This window comes from Antedon mediterranea, chromosome 6, assembly GCF_964355755.1.
Source record: "Antedon mediterranea chromosome 6, ecAntMedi1.1, whole genome shotgun sequence".
Taxonomy (NCBI): domain Eukaryota; kingdom Metazoa; phylum Echinodermata; class Crinoidea; order Comatulida; family Antedonidae; genus Antedon; species Antedon mediterranea.
In genome coordinates this window covers 15495219-15512691 of record NC_092675.1, presented here as the reverse complement: position 1 = coordinate 15512691, position 17473 = coordinate 15495219, and the positions used below count along the sequence as shown (strand labels likewise).

The 17473-nt window shown below is 34.2% G+C and overlaps 1 protein-coding gene and 1 long non-coding RNA gene across 2 annotated transcripts in view; one reads left to right on the top strand and one right to left on the bottom strand.

Annotated features, from left to right (window-relative positions):
* Positions 1–10455: 10455 nt before the first annotated feature.
* LOC140052119 (uncharacterized) lies at positions 10456–11461 on the bottom strand. Its single transcript, XR_011845581.1, has 3 exons — positions 11374–11461; positions 10883–11007; positions 10456–10692 (listed from the first exon to the last, which is right to left on the bottom strand). It is a non-coding gene; the product is annotated as an uncharacterized lncRNA (long non-coding RNA).
* A 1476-nt stretch (positions 11462–12937) lies between these two features.
* LOC140051297 (polypeptide N-acetylgalactosaminyltransferase 1-like) overlaps positions 12938–17473 on the top strand; it is a 33299-nt gene continuing 28763 nt past the window's right edge. Inside the window, exons 1-2 of the mRNA XM_072096462.1 lie at positions 12938–13402; positions 17132–17384. Coding sequence (XP_071952563.1) covers positions 12973–13402; positions 17132–17384 — 683 coding nt within the window. The 5' untranslated portion in view covers positions 12938–12972. The remainder of the gene's footprint in view (positions 13403–17131; positions 17385–17473) is intronic.

Below are 17473 nucleotides of genomic sequence, written 5' to 3'. Positions count from 1 at the left end.
AAAAGCGGATACTGCATCAAGCAAGTAGACCGGTAGTAGGAAGGAGGCCTAGCCTAGCCGATCCGGCCCAGTTAAAAATTGAGCTAGCTAGTGTAGTAGACCCTATGCGAATTGATACTACCAGGCCTTTTACTATAGGCTACACTTGTTAAAATTAGCAATACTGTACTTATGTTTGCAAATATTCCAACTCTCTCATTCGAGCTATACTATCTATACCATTCCGGTAGGTTGAGTCGACCTTCAATCAAATACTGTACATCGTTCATGTTGTGATTATAGACGGGGTATACTCGACACGACCAGTTTGGTATTGTATACTGTATCTGCTTATCACGTGACGATGCCAGGCATGGGCAGAGAGAGCATGTGTATCGTCGTCTCGCTCTCCTCGCTCAGCAGGAATGTATACGTTACGCTTCATTGATTTTGAAGGCTTTCCCTAAGTCAGTGCAAAAATCGGCAAACGTAAAGTGCAAACTTATCTAATTTTTCACTGTTTTGATGGATTTTCATAGAAAATTGACTTTATAAATGGGAAGACCGACTAAAATTACATCAGATAAGTATAATTTTACAAAAGTAATTGATATGGTTAATGATAACGAGTCGTCGGAAGATTGACCATTTCACGAATTTCCTATTCTGTAACCACAGTGTGATTTTGCCGTAGCTGCACTTGTAATCTGGCCTCATTTCACAGCCTTCGTTCTGCTTCACTGGGCGCTTATATAAATTGAAACTTTTACCGTTCAAGAGACAAACAAATATATTTTACATTTTTTACTATTCATTTTAAACCCGGAACCCCCCTTTAAATATTTTTAAAGTTTTAGTGATTATTAATGATTAATTTAATGTATTGTGTGTGAAATAGGAAAATAAATCTGCATCTTGGCTAGCCTTAGGGGTGGGTCTATCTATCTAGGCCTACCCTAGGCCTATTTCAAACAACAAAGTGCAAATTTGTTAAATAAAATGGTCAGTCTAATACCGTAATGTACATTTTTGCTTTCTACGATTCAATTTAGCCTAATCTTTATTTCGTTAAAAAAATTCAATCTAGGCCGTAGGCTTATAGACGATAGCCGACCGTCACCGGTGAGAGGGCTAGCCGCATGAATTGGAGTAAAGTACAGTAGGGCCTAGCCTCTATCTAGGCTAGGCCTAAACTAAGCCACAATACACACACTGGCATGACGGAAGAATATCGTAGTTATCTACTAGGGAATTATATTATATATTATAATTATACAATAAAGTTATACATTAATTTTTAATAGAGATAGTACTACTAACCAATTTAATAACTGGGTTTGAAGTTGAATATTCTCTGCTTGAATTGTAGGTAGGCCTAGGGCCTAGGGCCTAGGCCTACTAGCTAGGTGACGGTCGCCATCTTCTGATGATGAAGAATCGTCAGAACTACAATCGGGCTCGTACATGTACGGCCGAATTAATTTCATCGACATTCCATTCAATATTTCGATTGTTAAACAAAATAGTTTCTCCTTCATTCTCCTCAGTTTCGCATTCCACTATCAATGTTTCCTCTTCTAATTCCTCTGACGAAGAACTGTCAAAATCATACGCAATACGTGTTGACATCCTAGTTTGTACAGTACAGCTCAGGCGGGCGAAAAAGTTTCTTCATCTTATGACGTCACTATCAGAGGTTACCGGAAAATGCCGAAAAAACCCGAATAGTCGTGAACTGAGAGCAGTTGCGCGAAATAGCAGAAAACACTTTAATTATGTCATGAAAACTTTTAATTTATTGTCTGTTTAATATCCATCAAGGAGAACAACTATAATACTACTATTTTACATAAACATCAAATACCATGTTCCATGATCTTTAAGTCTAATAATACTAGAGCAGTTAGCTTTCCATCAACAATATCCGTTTAGAAACAACCTTCTCAATTATTTTTCCTAAAAAACTAAGATTCGAGATAGGTCTGTAGTTTTTCAGAATCTCGGGATCTAGACCTATTTTTTTCAATGTGGGTCGAACATGAGTGACTTTAAGAAACTCTGGGAAAGAACCACTTTCAAGAGACTTATTTACAATATGTGTGATTAATGGAATAAATGCAGAAGTACATTTCTTTATCAGTGAAGTTGGTACCGGGTCAAGTGCACACGATTTTGAGGGAGAATTTATTTATTAAAATTTAAAATTTCCTCCTCACTTGCAGGTTCGAACTGAGAAAACTGTATGGACCTAGTTAAATCATAAGATTTATTTATATTAATACATTTATCAGAAGCAGTTGTAACTTCTGCAGTATTTTCATTTTCAAGTGAATCACGAATTGATTTAATTTTATTTATAAAAAATACAGAAAATCTTTCAGCAAGAGCTTCATCTGAGACAGACGAAGGAAGGACTGATGACTTGGAACGATGTAACAGTTTATTTACTAAATCGAAAAGTTTCTTTTGATCACCTGTGCAGTCACTAACCAGACTAGAGTAATACCGCGTCTTGGCCTTTTCACAGTCCATTTACAATACATCTTTGGTCACAGTATTGTCTATCCTTAAGAAGCTTTGATTTCATCCACTTACGTTCAAGTTGACGACGTAATTTCCTTTCAGATCGAATTTCATCTGTATACCACGGTTTAGCTTCCTTTTGCCTAATTGTTTTTTTCTGAACTGGTGCATGTAAATCAAGTACAGCTCTGAGATGAGAATAGTTTTCTACACTATCTTCAAGAATCACACTTACATCGGTTATATTAGACACAAGCTTGAATGTCATTTTTGAATTTTTCAATATCAATTTGTTTTAGGTTGCGACTTTTTCTTACAGTTTTACGGGTTGTGGGCCGTTTAAGATCAAACTTGCAAAATATGGCAAAATGATCTGACATGCCAGGGTGTATCTTAACATCCGGGAGCAGTAGATCATCTCTAGTGATTATAAGGTCAAGGCAGTGCCCACTACAGTGTGTGGGTTCATTTATATGCTGCTGGAGACCAAACGATCTAAGCATTGTTTTAAATCTATTTGCTGCCACATTTTTAGTATTATCCATACGGATATTAAAATCTCCACAAAAGACAATTTCAGACGAAAAGAGAATATAGTCAAACAACATTTTTTCAAAATCATTGAGGAATTCTGTAACAGACAAGGTTGGTGGTCGATATATGTTAACTAAACGAAGAGATTTCGAGTTAGACGTAATCTGCACATGTATAGCCTCAAATGATGCATATGTATGTACATCAGTTTTCATGTTTACAACTAAGCTAGACTTAGACAGAATTCCAACACCACCCCCTGTTTTTTCCACCCTGGAGACATGCACAAAACGATATCCTAGTGGAGTTATATCTCCAATCACAAGATCATCATCTGGCCATAACCAGGTTTCAGACACCGCCACTACATCTAGATTATAGCTACAAACTAGATCCACAAATTCATCACACTTATTACGCAGTGAACGTGCATTTAGAACGCCATAATTAAGATGTGATAGTGCTTTTACTCTGGACCTATGCTTTTTTCTGGATTGAATGCTCATCTCAACATTTGCAGATACTTGCTCTAATTTTAATTTAGAAAAAGTGTCCTTTTGCAGTCGGCGTACTGTGTCGAGGTAGTATCTCCATTCTCGATAAATTTGGTCTTTGTGGGGTTTTATTGGTTGAAATTGATGATGCTCTCTAATGAACGATTTGCTTCCGTTTGTCGGCGATATAGATTTGCACGTTGAAAAATTGACGACTATGGCTTGTATATGTCAGGCACAGGTACAGGCAGAGATTCGTCGTACGAATTACCATTCATGTGATTTATAACATTTTTGGCAAATGCCCCAACTCCAATTTGGTTTAGGTGAATTCCATCCGAAGACAGGTGCTTTGACATGATACAACTATTGTCAATAAAACCCCAATCTTTCTTTCTAGCAACTGATCTTATCTTGTCATTGGCATCGTTTATACGCTTAGATTCTGTAACAAATTCATGTTTTCGATGAATTATCGAGGAGATCGTTACTCTTTTCGGTTGTAAAGATTCTCCGAGAGATGATATTTTTACTGCAATAGTGGCTGGGTGATCTGTGGAGTTGTTTGTTCCCGCGTGTAGAATAATTCTGTCCACGAAATGTTCAGTGGACAGTACTTCTACCTTGTGTGCAATGTCATCAATTTTCGCGCCTCTCATTGTTTTACAGATAACGTTCAGATTTGTTGACCTGCTAAGTCGTTTTGGTTTAAATTGTTTTATCATCGAATCACAAATAATCAAGATTTTTCTGTCAGAAGCTGTATCAGAGTGTATCTGTTTGTGTTTGTTTCTATATTTGCTTAGTTGATCCTGGTATGCAGCAGACGCAGATGATTTTGATTTGGTCAGTTTTGAAGGAGTAGAAGATGGCTGCCTGTTGGTAAGCTCCTCAAATAGATTATCAATCAATTGTTCAGTTTGCGTTATAGAATCGTTGGTGGTAGAAGAAACTTTCCTTGTTTGCATTGTCGTAGAACTTGTGTGACTTTCCATTATTTGTTTTCTCGTCTTACGTTGTGGTTCAAAATCTGAGGTGTCGATGGCAATTTGCGTTCTTTTCAGTTCATATATTTCGTCTTTAGCTATGGATAAGCTACGCTCCGTTTCGGTAACTTGTTAACGTAATGTCTGTATTTGTTCTTTTTTATTCATTGTCCGTTTTTCCCATAATTTCCAAGACTCAAAGTCTAGTTTCAGATTTTTGTTTTCCTTCTCCAATTTTTTCAATCTTTCATTAGATTTGTCGATCTCAGCTCTGATTTTAGAAATGTCGTCAGTTTTTTTGGGACAGTGTATTTTTAGATGCCTTTGTTTTAGAGACTCAACTTCAGATTTTAGTGATTTGTTTTCTGTTCGGAGATTTTCATTTTCTGTTCTTACAATTTGTAGCTTAAGCTCACAGTTTTCTTGCATATAGTTGGCAATAATATCGTTTGACTCTTTATCTAATGTTCCAAGATGTTGCTCATTTATTGGAGGGAATTCATCACAGATTCTCAATCAGGTTGGCGGAGAACGAGCAGTTTGTGGTTCTGTTGGGACAGAACCAGGTATGTCAATCCTCACCATTTCTTTTGCCCCATGTATACCATTAGTTTTAGTTCGGCATTCAGCCCTTGTATTATAGATACCAGGTGTGATTTCTACAGCTACGTGGTTTGTCTTTCTTTTTCTGTTTCTTATCAGCCATCGATGATAATCGTATCAATAAAGCAGTTGTTTTGTATTGCTAACCGATCAAGCGTGAAGCCCAAAACAAAAGAAAACAAAAGATCTTGACAGTTCTTTCAGTGTTACGTAATAGCTTGCACTGGGCGGCGATTCCTTTGATCTGACAAAAGGCGCTAAAATACGTGTCAATTGTCTCGGTAAAATCGGTTTAAATGTAATAAAAAGCAGCTACAGAGATATAATACTTTGATATTTCTTGTAACTGAGGTTGAGATCTTCAAGATCGTTTATAAGTTGATTCTTTATAAAAAGTTTAATATCAAATTATATTAAAGTAGGCGACATCGGACAGTAATAGAATGATCAATCAATCGATTGGAGTAACCCACTATATGATCGGTTTTCGTGGGGGACCAACGTAACGGCTTAGCGTTACAATACAGTGACAGGAGCCTACCTGATGATCAATTTGAAAAACCAAGTTCCAACACAGATTTCAACTTCGATGTACGTTTACTTAAGTTCAGCAGTTTTTTGGGGGGTTTTTTTTCAGTACTATTTATATTAAAAAACCGTTGATTAAAAACTGAGATTTTCCGATGTTTTTAGATCAGCAGTATAAGAACATTTAAAAAAACCAACCGCTGTTCACGCCCTCAATCCATTTAAGGATAATCCATTTCGCGTATACGAAAGATACTACCTCTAGTACTTTCACTTTCCAAAAAAGAGCGTAGCAAATAGGCTGGTTTTGGGATTCGTCTGTATCTTATTAACATTCATTCATTTTCCCCCTTCACCCGCCGCCATCCACCGCTTCCCCCACTGCCAATGGGGAGGAGGAGCCGGTTTGACCTTCTCTGAATCCGTCTGGCCTCCACATCCACATGTGTGAAGTTTATGAGCCATTAAACATCATCCATGGCGATTCTTTAAGTTCGAAGTCGTCTTCCAGAATTCAGAGTATTCTAAAGTTAAAGTATTTCCCGTTTTTCCATTCACATTCCACTAAATAAATAGAGTGAGCTGTTGGAGTGAGATATAAGATTCCCGAGACATATTACCCAATTCTCCTTTTTTAAGACGTGACGTATTAAATACATTCTAATATAAAGTTTTTTTGGTGGAGAGTAGTCCTACAATGATAATTATTATTGGACAGTAGTAAAAAGGTTTATCTAATCTCTGTATAGTATTCAATTAATTTTGATTCTTTTGGATGATCCAAAGGGAATAAAACCGTAAACTTACGTTTTTACTCTAGCTTTCGCTGGTTTACCCAAATGGGAGGATCAGAAATGAACTGAGGATTGCATAAACACCATCTACTATAGCTTGGGTAAAAATTAGCTGATATCCTCTCTCTGTTGCAATCACGTCGATAATTCAAAACAGCTAGTCGAGGAACTGATCACTCTTGACATTCCTGCGAATCACACATTTTGTCTCGTTTGACGTAGTGTCTCTTTTTACTAAAATCCCTAATAAAGAAGCAATAGAAATAGTAGAAAGGAGACTTACACAAGATAAAACACTGAAAACGCATAAACATGTTCATTACAAAAAAATAAGCACTGAAAAAAACAGCACCAGACGGAATGAAACTAACATATCGGAAAAGGTATGTTGACGACATATTAGCTCTCATTCCTGATAATTCAGCGGAAAATCTTAACTCACACTTAAACAGAATTGATAAAACAGGTAACATAAAATTTACAACTGAGCATATGTCCAACAATACAATACCCTTCTTAGACATCATAATTACATTGAACAATGGAGATATAACGACGACAGTTTACAGAAAAACCCACACAAATCTATACTTAAATTATCACTCCTGCCATCCATTGGAACACAAGTTAAGTTTGGTTAACAATCTGGTTGACAGATGTGAAAAAGTTGTCACTAAAAAAGAAGAGAAACTAACATAAACGAAAAAGATTATATTTTATTTTATACACTTTTACTATATCTTGTTTTGTATTCATTGTGTAAAGTAATGATCTACTGTATGTATCGATGTAAATTGGGGGGGGGGGGGGGTAGGATAGGGGTTGGTAGTTGCTTTTGCCTTTTTTTACTTTTCTGTTAATTGTTATATTTTATATTGTGAAGGATGCACCTTTGTGCTAAGTGTGCCACCGATCTAAAGGTGTAATTCCAAATAAATAAATAAATAAATAAAATATTAAACACGCGTTCGTTGGGTTCGAGTACCCCAATTGGTCCATGGACAAGATAATCCAAAAAATATCGGAGAAAGGAAAACAAAATGTCAAACAAAAAACGAAAGAAACAACAAAAACAAACGGAACATAGGTATACCATACATACCAAGAATATCAGAAAGAATTAGACGCTGCTTATCTAGTTACAATGTCAACACTTACACCACAAAACAAATTAAGAAATATTTTAGTTCACCCTAAAGACAAAATAAACAAGAAATATTTCTTACAAAAAACGCTGCTCGCTTATTGACAGTTTAAAAATATATTGTCCCTCTGAAAAATATTTTTTATTTCAAATTTGTTTTTTAATGTGTCATTTTATTGTCACATAATAGTTATTTTACCTGAAAAAATGTAATTAAAAGCAAAAAATACTTCAATTGTCTGTCAGACAATGTGGTTTTTGAGTTATAATTAAACGTTTCTTTTCTCGTTTTATAATGTGAATTTTGTTACAGAAGTGAATAGCTTTGGTATGAAACAGACTCAATTTAGTTTATTTTATTGCTAAGGTCAAGTCTGGGGATCACTTCATCAAGCCTTAGATACTTCAAGTGTGAAGTGTCATATTACAAACAAAAACTTTCATGGACTGTCTTGATAATAATTCAATGATTATCTGACAGCGAAATACAGTATTGTCATGGGACTCATAAATACCAGAAATGCAGCTGGTACCTATAAATTATAGTCGAGTTTCAATTTTAGCAAAAATGTCAAAGTGTAGTAATATAACTGCTGCATGATTTCATCTAATAAATGAGTCATCTCGTGTGACGTAGCAGGTTAGAGCAGCAGCGTGAAAATGATGACATATCTGGTTTAATATACCAAGTAAATTGCAACTACGGTAAAAAAGTTTATATAGGAAAAACACCGAGAACCTTATCCACAAGGATAAAAGAACACAAAGCAGATGTTACTTCACATTGCACATGTATTCTAACACGTTCAGCCTCATTAATTGTTCATAACTCAGCCATCACCTATCACATGACCACTCATTTACCAAATTGGAACGTAACAAGGCCATATACAGTCGCGTGCTCAAATTTGAGTTAGTGTTTACCGACCGACCAACCAACTGACCGACCAACCGACCGACATAGTGAGCTCTGCAGTAGAGTAAAAATACTAAAGTGGATGCTGCAATTTTTTTTAAAGGAGAAGGTGTTAGATATAAAACAAAATTATAGATTATCAGAAGAGGTGGGAAGAGCAGAAAACCAAGGGCTGAAAAGAGAAAGCCCTACATGGAGATTATTAATAATATTATTAAAGAAATCGGGGAAAAAGAGTGTATATAGTAAGGTTTAACGCGCAGTGCGCGTGGAAAAAAAACTGCGCACTCATTACATGGCAATTTTTTAAACGCTAAAATTGCTTGAAACGTACTCTAATTTCTTCGAAAATAAATTGTGACAATTTTAAGCGCGCGTACGCATGCGTTATATGCGTTACGCACGTAATTGTATTGCCATATGATGAAATATGACCTGAAATTTATGAGTACCAAATTTTATTTAGGCCTACTTGTGATTCATGCTTGTGAAGATATGATTACAAACGTGATTTCGTTAAATCGTGCGTAGACCACATCGATTCCTTTGGCCGGCCGTATTCACCAATCCCACTTAAGTGAGATATTTCCCTTAAATCCTAAGAATTTCCCTTAAATCAAGAAAATATTAAGGGTTTCACTTAGGTGGTATTCACAAAGGGGTTAAGGTTAAGGGAAACCCTTAACTTGGTCTATTTTCCCCTTACCTTTAAGGGACCTCAGAGGTCCCTTAAAAGTTCCCTTAAAGATGTATTGTCCCCCTGAAAAAAAAATTTGTTTCAATATTTTTGTTGAATAGGCCATTTTAATTGCACATAAAAGTTATTCACTTTGACCTCAATTTGGATTGAAAAAAATAATTTTTTACACGGGAAAATCGCAATTTAATGCAAAAATTAACCAACCGGAAGCTATTTGTCTGGAAGACAAATGTGTTCCGGTTTAATTTAACCCTTGACCTGAGTTAGCTCATAAATATTCATATTGTATGGATACATCGTGTGGATGGATGATGCTTTCCAAATCAACAAACAACGATAGCAATGCATGCGTGAGAGATCGAGTAGTGATGCGAGACGAATCTTGAAGAAAACACGAAAACTATAGCTAGCAGAATGCTAAGTTAGAATTACAGTTGGCAACTTTGATGTTGAATCTTATTCATTTAGGTGAGTTTTTGTTTCGCTAACAGGAGAGGCCTAGCTAGGCCTAGGCCCGAATTTGCTGCTACTGTACTACTAGTCTTCTTAGTCTACTACTAGGCCTACTAGTAACTACTACTACTACTAGCACTGACAGTCTCGAGTAGCCGAACTGCTGCCTACTTCTGTCTCTAGAAGTAGAGAGTGTAGTAGGCCTAGGCAGTACACTGCTAGCTAGTAGGGCTACAGTAGAACACCACCAGAAGGGATGTATTTTTGTTTTAATCATGATGAATTGGTTTAATTTTTAAAGATTTCAACTATCTATTCGGCAGTGAAAATTAAAAAAAAAAAAAATCTAAATATTGTTTTGGATGTTTTACTGATGCAATATTTTTAAAATATTTTCTGTATCAAATGCAATAGGTTCAAATTAACATTCCGCAAATAAACATTTTATGCAGATATTTTGACACAAATTTCTTTTTTTTTTTAGGTTGATTGATTGAACAATAAGAGCAAGTAGTGAGAAACATAAAATGTATCGTACAGTGGCAACATTCACAATTTATTGAAACGTTTCTTACTATTAAAATGACACTTTGTAATGGATGTGAGCGATCTTAGAAGACTATAGCTGTCGTAATTACTGCCACAATCAACACATTAATAATTAGTAGACAAATTGACACAAAAAACAATACAGGAATTCAATCAGATATACTGTATATATATATTTTATTAACTCCTTTTGCACTGTAATATTTACAGTAAAATTATGAAGTGTAAGTAAATTTGAAGAATTTATCCTGTGTACTGTTGTAGTAGTTTTTTTTTTATTTATTGAATGTTATGTTTACAAAATAATATACTGTACATATAATACAAAAAAAATGATACAATATTTTACAAGCTGGACAAGAACATATTGGCCGAATGCAGCAGGAGAGTCAGAAATATTTTTCCTGCAATATCCAATCATATTTCAATACCGAGTCTATCATTGTTGTCTTTGGGTGACCTCTGTTCCAGTCTTCATCAGCTCAACGTCTTTAAAAAAAGTAAAAGCAAAGTATGAAAATCTGGAAAAAATAGATCATGCATATTTAGTGCGAAATTGGGCTAGTGAAATTGCTTACTTTGACATAGTCAAATAAGTATACTACCTTTCTATGGTAATTAAAACACATTACTTATAATGTTATAACTTATAAAAAGAGAAAATAAATATTTGACTTACTACAGTACAGAGAACATTTGTTTGTGTTGTAAAATGGCTAAGTTGACTTTTCCCCTCTGTCTACTTGTACAGTGCTGCTGGAAGGTTCTCAATTTCAGGCTTGTATTGTATTGCAACCATTTTCCCTGAAAAATGTTTGTTTTATTTTTATCATAAAAATTAGTTAAACAAGCTTCAACTGTAAATATATATGGTACAGCAAGCTGGCTGTATTTTCGGAATGTAGCTAAGATTGATGGCATATAGCCTAGGCCAGTCTATGAAGAGTACAATGTATAGATAGGGCCTAGCTGGGCATCTTCTGCAGGGACCCGATTGTCACAGTCTGCTTGCTACTAGCCTACTCTAGTAATATGCAGCAGCATGTATTAATTATTCTAGGCCTAGCCCTGAACTGAAAAAATCCCAGGTTAAGTTAATTAATTTACCTTCATGTTATTATTGCGTTATATATATTATTATTTTTAAAATAACCGTCTAGGCCTACTTACCGACAAATTAACAGCTCAGCTTTACATATTTATACGATCAGGCCAGGGAAACCCACAGTCGAATCGCGTCGATCTCTGGTGGTGGTTGTACATACAACGTGCATCGTCCATTGTTAGATCAGATCTCTGCTGTGTGGATGCTCATTAACATATCATGCATATGTATGAGTTAGCTCTACCGGCCTAATTTCTGAGCCGATGAGTTCGAAAAAATGGTAAACTTATTTTGATTTTTTTATAAGCGAAATCAATATTTTTTTCGGATTTTTTTTCGGTGGAAGTGAATAACTTTATGTTAACTACAAAACGGTCTATTCAAAATTTGATTTTTTTCATCTTTATTTTTCATTTTTTGGGGGACAATACATCTTTAACTATTCAGTACCTTGGTTGTGCTGACGATTCTGTATGTGCGAGTATTATGCCTACTTGTAGATGGCCCCAGTCTAGGTTAGTTAGAGATGCTAGGCCCCCTGTAGGTCTGCCCAGTAACCAGCCTAGGATGCATATGCTTCAATACAGACAGGTTTAGGCCTACACAGAATGTTGGTTTGTTAGTAGGCTAGACCTATTTTTCTTGATCCTCATACAAATTATTCTAGGTTTAATATTTATTTACTTGTTTTTGTTTTGACTGTTATTTTCTTTTTATTTTACCCAACCCAACTATCTAATAAACGCTCATCCACATTTATACACACAATATTGTATTATGTTAATAATAACACAATTATACTATTTGTAGTAGAATTCATCGCACTGTTATCTACAATTTACCAATCATTTGTTATTCTTTTTTACTACTTTTCATATCTATTAGAGGATTTTATTTGATTATAAATGTTACCATATTATTCACACTAAAAAATTAAACATATCCCTTGAATAAGCACCTCCAACAAATGAACTCCTCCTCCCCATCTCCGCCTTATAAGGGCTCTCCCAAATAATAAACACTATACTTTAAAATGTTATTATTCATCTAAGACACTGTGAAACAGTAACAGAGTAGGTTTAGTTTTACGAATTTCAAGCATTTCAATAATGGTAACCGACCGAAAACGTACACGGACAATGTCCTTCTAAAACCGTTTTACCCGAGTCATTATCATTCCAAGAATCAACGTCTACACTTCCTAATAATAATAATAATAATTTAAGATCTTTGTTTTTACAAAATTTATTTGGCATTCCCCCACCAAACTTCGTACAAATAAATATTACATCTAGAATTATAATAATTACAATTAGTTTAGATGTTTTGCTTTTAAAGAAATTTGGATTTAATGTAACGTCCAGGTGGGTATAAAGATCCCTTAAACCACTAGTATAAACGTGTATGTTTGTATGCACAATTGAAATTGATGGTTTATCATAATAGTTAATATACCGTATAATTCAAGTTCTGACAAATAGATGTTAATATTGATATCGTCGAAATATGTACCATTGTACTTTTATTGATTAAATGAAGTTATTTTATGAACAGCTGCTATCAGCCAACATAAATACATATCATCCCACTAGAATTAAACAACCAAGCTGGTATCCGGGTGTTGGTTAAACTCATGATAGGGAATCTGTTAAAGAATCATTTCAATGAACGAGAAAATGACAAGGATACGATACGGAAAACGACGTTTAAAAATAATCATTGCACTTTGTGTTTTTGGATATATAATGTTTTTATACATTAGTCATGCGCGGTTTCTATCAGAATCTGCGGAAGTTGGCCTAAAAAAGGATGCCTATATTGTAAATGCAAACCAGCTGAATTATAATTATCGAGATTTGGTAAAAGAAGTTAAATACGAAAGTAAATTAAAAGATGAGAAACCTCATGAACATGAAAGATTCCCAGAAAATGTTTCTTATGCAAAAATGAGACAGAAAACTGAAACTAAACAATCAGTTTTGCAAAACAAGAAAGACGTCAGCATCGCAGATACAAACACAATTTACAGGATCCAGCAAGTTATCGAAGATTTTAAACCCGACGACCCAAAACCAAACCTATTTGACTTTGTAGGTTAGTAATTTTTCTTGTTTCATCATAATTACCACCCTTTTGCCACTTGCTCGTCATGTATATCAACTCTTGTATTTTATTCTACTGACTCGTACGTTTATCATTTTTATTTTAGATGATATTAAATTAAATCCTTAATTAACTCTCTTTTAAATACTACTGAAAATACTACTACTAAAAAAATCAATAATGTAACGCTTTACTGGTTTTCTTTTATTGGAAACAGCTAACAGCATTGAATCTATCTGTTTACCAACTTATTAAATCAATATCATGAATACATATAATACATGTGATGACACGTGGAATTTCAGATTATTTTATGGCATTAGAAATGTGCTTGGATATATCGATTATAGTAAGATAAATTCCTAATGTAAAAAAACAAAACAAAAACAATATCACAAAACACTTACATAATAACAATAGTTATAAGTAAGCAATAACGGTGCAAATAAAACAATAAAATAACCAAAAATCACGCAATATATCATAAAATCGTATACATTACTTTAGATTGCAATCATAAAATGCAAAAATATTTCACAATAAGGCTTCCATTTCTTTTTATAGTCAGTTCCCAAAAAGTAAATCAATATTGAAAAGGGAGGATACTACATTTTCCTCCCCTGAGTTTATAGCCTCTCTACTCGAACACAAATAAGATCACAAATAAGATAGTTTAACAAGAAAATTTTAATCATGTATTTTACCGCCATTTTTCATTTTTACATTTTAATTAACATCGTATCTAAAATTTTAAATGAAAACAAATATGGTTAATACTGAATTCAAGCATCTTATTATGTAAATATACCTGTATATTAACTACTTTAAACACTTACTTTTAATTGTCACAAATGTACTTATATGTATTAAATATATTCACCAATGAGAATTTAAATAAACGTGAGATGACCTCACACAAGACAAAAAAAATTTTTTTTTTATGCAACTAATATATATAGAGAATACATAAAATCAAATTTACAACAAAAAGCATTTCCCCCAAAAAAATGTAATTTAAAGCAAAATATACCTAAATTGTCTGGTAAGACAATGGTTTTTGGTTGAAATAATTATTTTTTATGATTTTTTTTTCTACAAAAGTGAATAATTTATTAAAACTGTGAAATTGCCCATTCAAAATTTGATTTTTTAAATCTATATTTGTCATGTTTTTTGGGGGGACAATACATCTTTAAGCGTGGCGGCGGTGTTGGAATCTATGTTCATGAACATCTTTTATTTAAAATTCGACATGATATCCGCACGCCAGAATCTGTGATTCTATCTTTATTGAAATAGAACATTCTTCTCAAGCCAATATTGTTATCGGTTGATATATTAATCAAATTAAACGATGAAAAGAAATCTGCTTGAAGATTTGAATATCGATTTAATACCAATATGATAATCGTGTTAATATTGTTATGAATTCTATTTTTAGCAACTCATTTTTACCCCTTATTCATAGACCTAGCAGAATGAACGAAACAACAGAAACCCTCTTAGATCATATTTATACAAACAAATTTTGATATGAAAATCTAAGCGGAGATCTCTTCTGCGATGCTACTGATCACCTTCCTGTTTTTAATATCGTCTACACTTTAATCGATAAACAACATAACAATCATGAACTTCCACCCTCTAGAAATCAGCCCTGAAAATATTAACACATTTAGATTACTGTATAACTTTATTCAACGTCATGAGATCATGTTATTACCAACAATGATCCGAATTCGGCTTATAACTTATCGTCTTTATTTAATGATATTTATAATACTTTTTTTAAACCCAACGTCAAAAAATAAAATGATGTTTAAATGATATCGTAATTTGCTCATAACTATAACTCGCTCTGCAAAATCTGATTACTTTCTTCAGCTTTTTACTAAACATCAACATAATATAAAACAAACTTGGTCTGCAATTAAAAATGTCTTTCAAACTTCCGCAAAAAAAACTTTTAAAAAACAGCTTAAATGGTGGTTAATATTGAAACTTAAATTTTGGTAGTCAATAATAGATAATTTTACCGATCTGGGAGTACGTTCCTAATGTTAAGTCCAAAAGGTTTTGTGGTTTTAAGTTGTAATTCCCAGTGGTTTTTATTTGTGAGTTTTGTCGCTCCATTTGACATCGTGGTCTATTAGGCCTACAATAACTCTGACCAGCTAAATTAAAATGTTTGGCTATAGGTTGATCAAGCTTCAATGTTTTAATAGCTGATCTGTGTTGTGTCATTCTCATACGGAGAGTGTTTTTTGTTTCTCCGACGTACTGTTTGCCACAAATATTACAGTATATGAAATATATGACGTTTTTGGTTAGACAATTAATTGATTGTCTTATCCGAAAAATGTGGTCAGTTTGGTTACTCTTAAATTTTCCAGTAGAATCAACCAATGAACAAGTTTTGCAGGATTTGCCGCAAAGGTGACTGCCCAAATTTTGGCTGTCATGAGAGTTAATTTTACTCTTAAATTTGGATCTGACTAATATATCACGAAGGTTGGGAGGTCTACGAAATGCAATAATGGGTGGTTCCGGAAAACAGTTCTGAGACGTTCTGTGGACTGTAGAATGGGCATATGTTTCTCAATAATATCCCGTAATGGAGGCAACCTATGGTGATAGGTTGTGACCAATGGCACTCTGGTCGAATTTGACGTGCATGGTTTGTACGTCAGTGTTTGACATCGAGGAATATCTTTTGCTTTCTTTATAGCAGTTTCGATGTATTCCTTCTTGTAATTTCTATTCCGGTTAGTTCTTCGGTACGATTCTGAAAATCTAAATCTGAAGAACAGATACGTCTTTTACGTAATGCTTGACTGTACGGTATGTTTTTAGTACAGTGTCGGGGAAGACAACTGCTAGGGAGCAGGTACATATTTTTATCCGTTGGTTTACGGAATAGGCCAGTTTTGAGTGTACCATTTTCTATGGTCACTATAGTGTCAAAATCAACGCTACTAGTGGATTTGGTAGCTGTAAATTTGATAGTTGGTGGGCTGAATTAATATTGGGAAGAAAAGATTCACCATGGGTCCAGATCATGAAGATGTCGTCAATGTATCTAAACCAAACAAGTGGTTGGAGGAAAGAAAATTAGCCTCAAATTGTCCCAAAATAAATTTGCAAAAGATGGCGCCATTTTTGTGCCCATCGCTGTGCAATGAATTTGAAGGTAATGGTCATTTCCAAAAATAAAATTGTTGTTGGTTAAAATCAACATGTGAACAGTTCTCGTAAATGAGCTTTAGTAGGCGTTTTGCCTGGTTGTTTGTAATTTAAAATACATGCGTCGGCTCCTTCTTCGTGAGGGATATTAGTATACAATGATGAAACATCTAATGTAGCCAGAACAGAATTATTAGGTAAATTTTGAATTTGGTTAATTTTGCGGATAAAGTCCGTGGAGTCCTGAATGTATGGAGGGAGATCAGTCACATATGGTCTAATCATCCACATATTTAGAATGTTTTCTATGTAGAAATACAGTAATGTAATTGGCTTATACTTTAAATTGACACTTTGACCTATTTACTTTCTATTGGTTGGTAGGTGCTTGGAAGGTGTTGAAATGGTGCGAATGTCGACTCTTCTCGCCTGTAGTGACGATATGATAGAGTTTTGCATTGTCGAATTGTCGACTTTTCTTGTCTGTGGTAATCCAAAATTATAATAATTTCAATACATATTTTTTATCTATTATAGATCCTGCTTTAGAAAATAAATTTCACAACAACATTATCAAAGCACCTCCTCTACATGACCGTAAAAATAATATTAATAAACCAAGTTATCGTCTAATTGGAATCAATGAAGGTGAAATGGGAGAACCGGTTATTCTATCACGGCAGAAAGACAAAGAAGGAAGAAACAAAATGTTCCATTTACATGAGTTTAACCTGTATGTAAGCGAGCGAATTTCTCTAGATCGCTCTTTACCAGATATAAGAGCAAAGGGGTAATATACTTTTTATTACATTACGACAAACTAGTACTATTTAAAACAAAGTATACGTATAGATAAACAATATTTAACAAGTTTAAGTA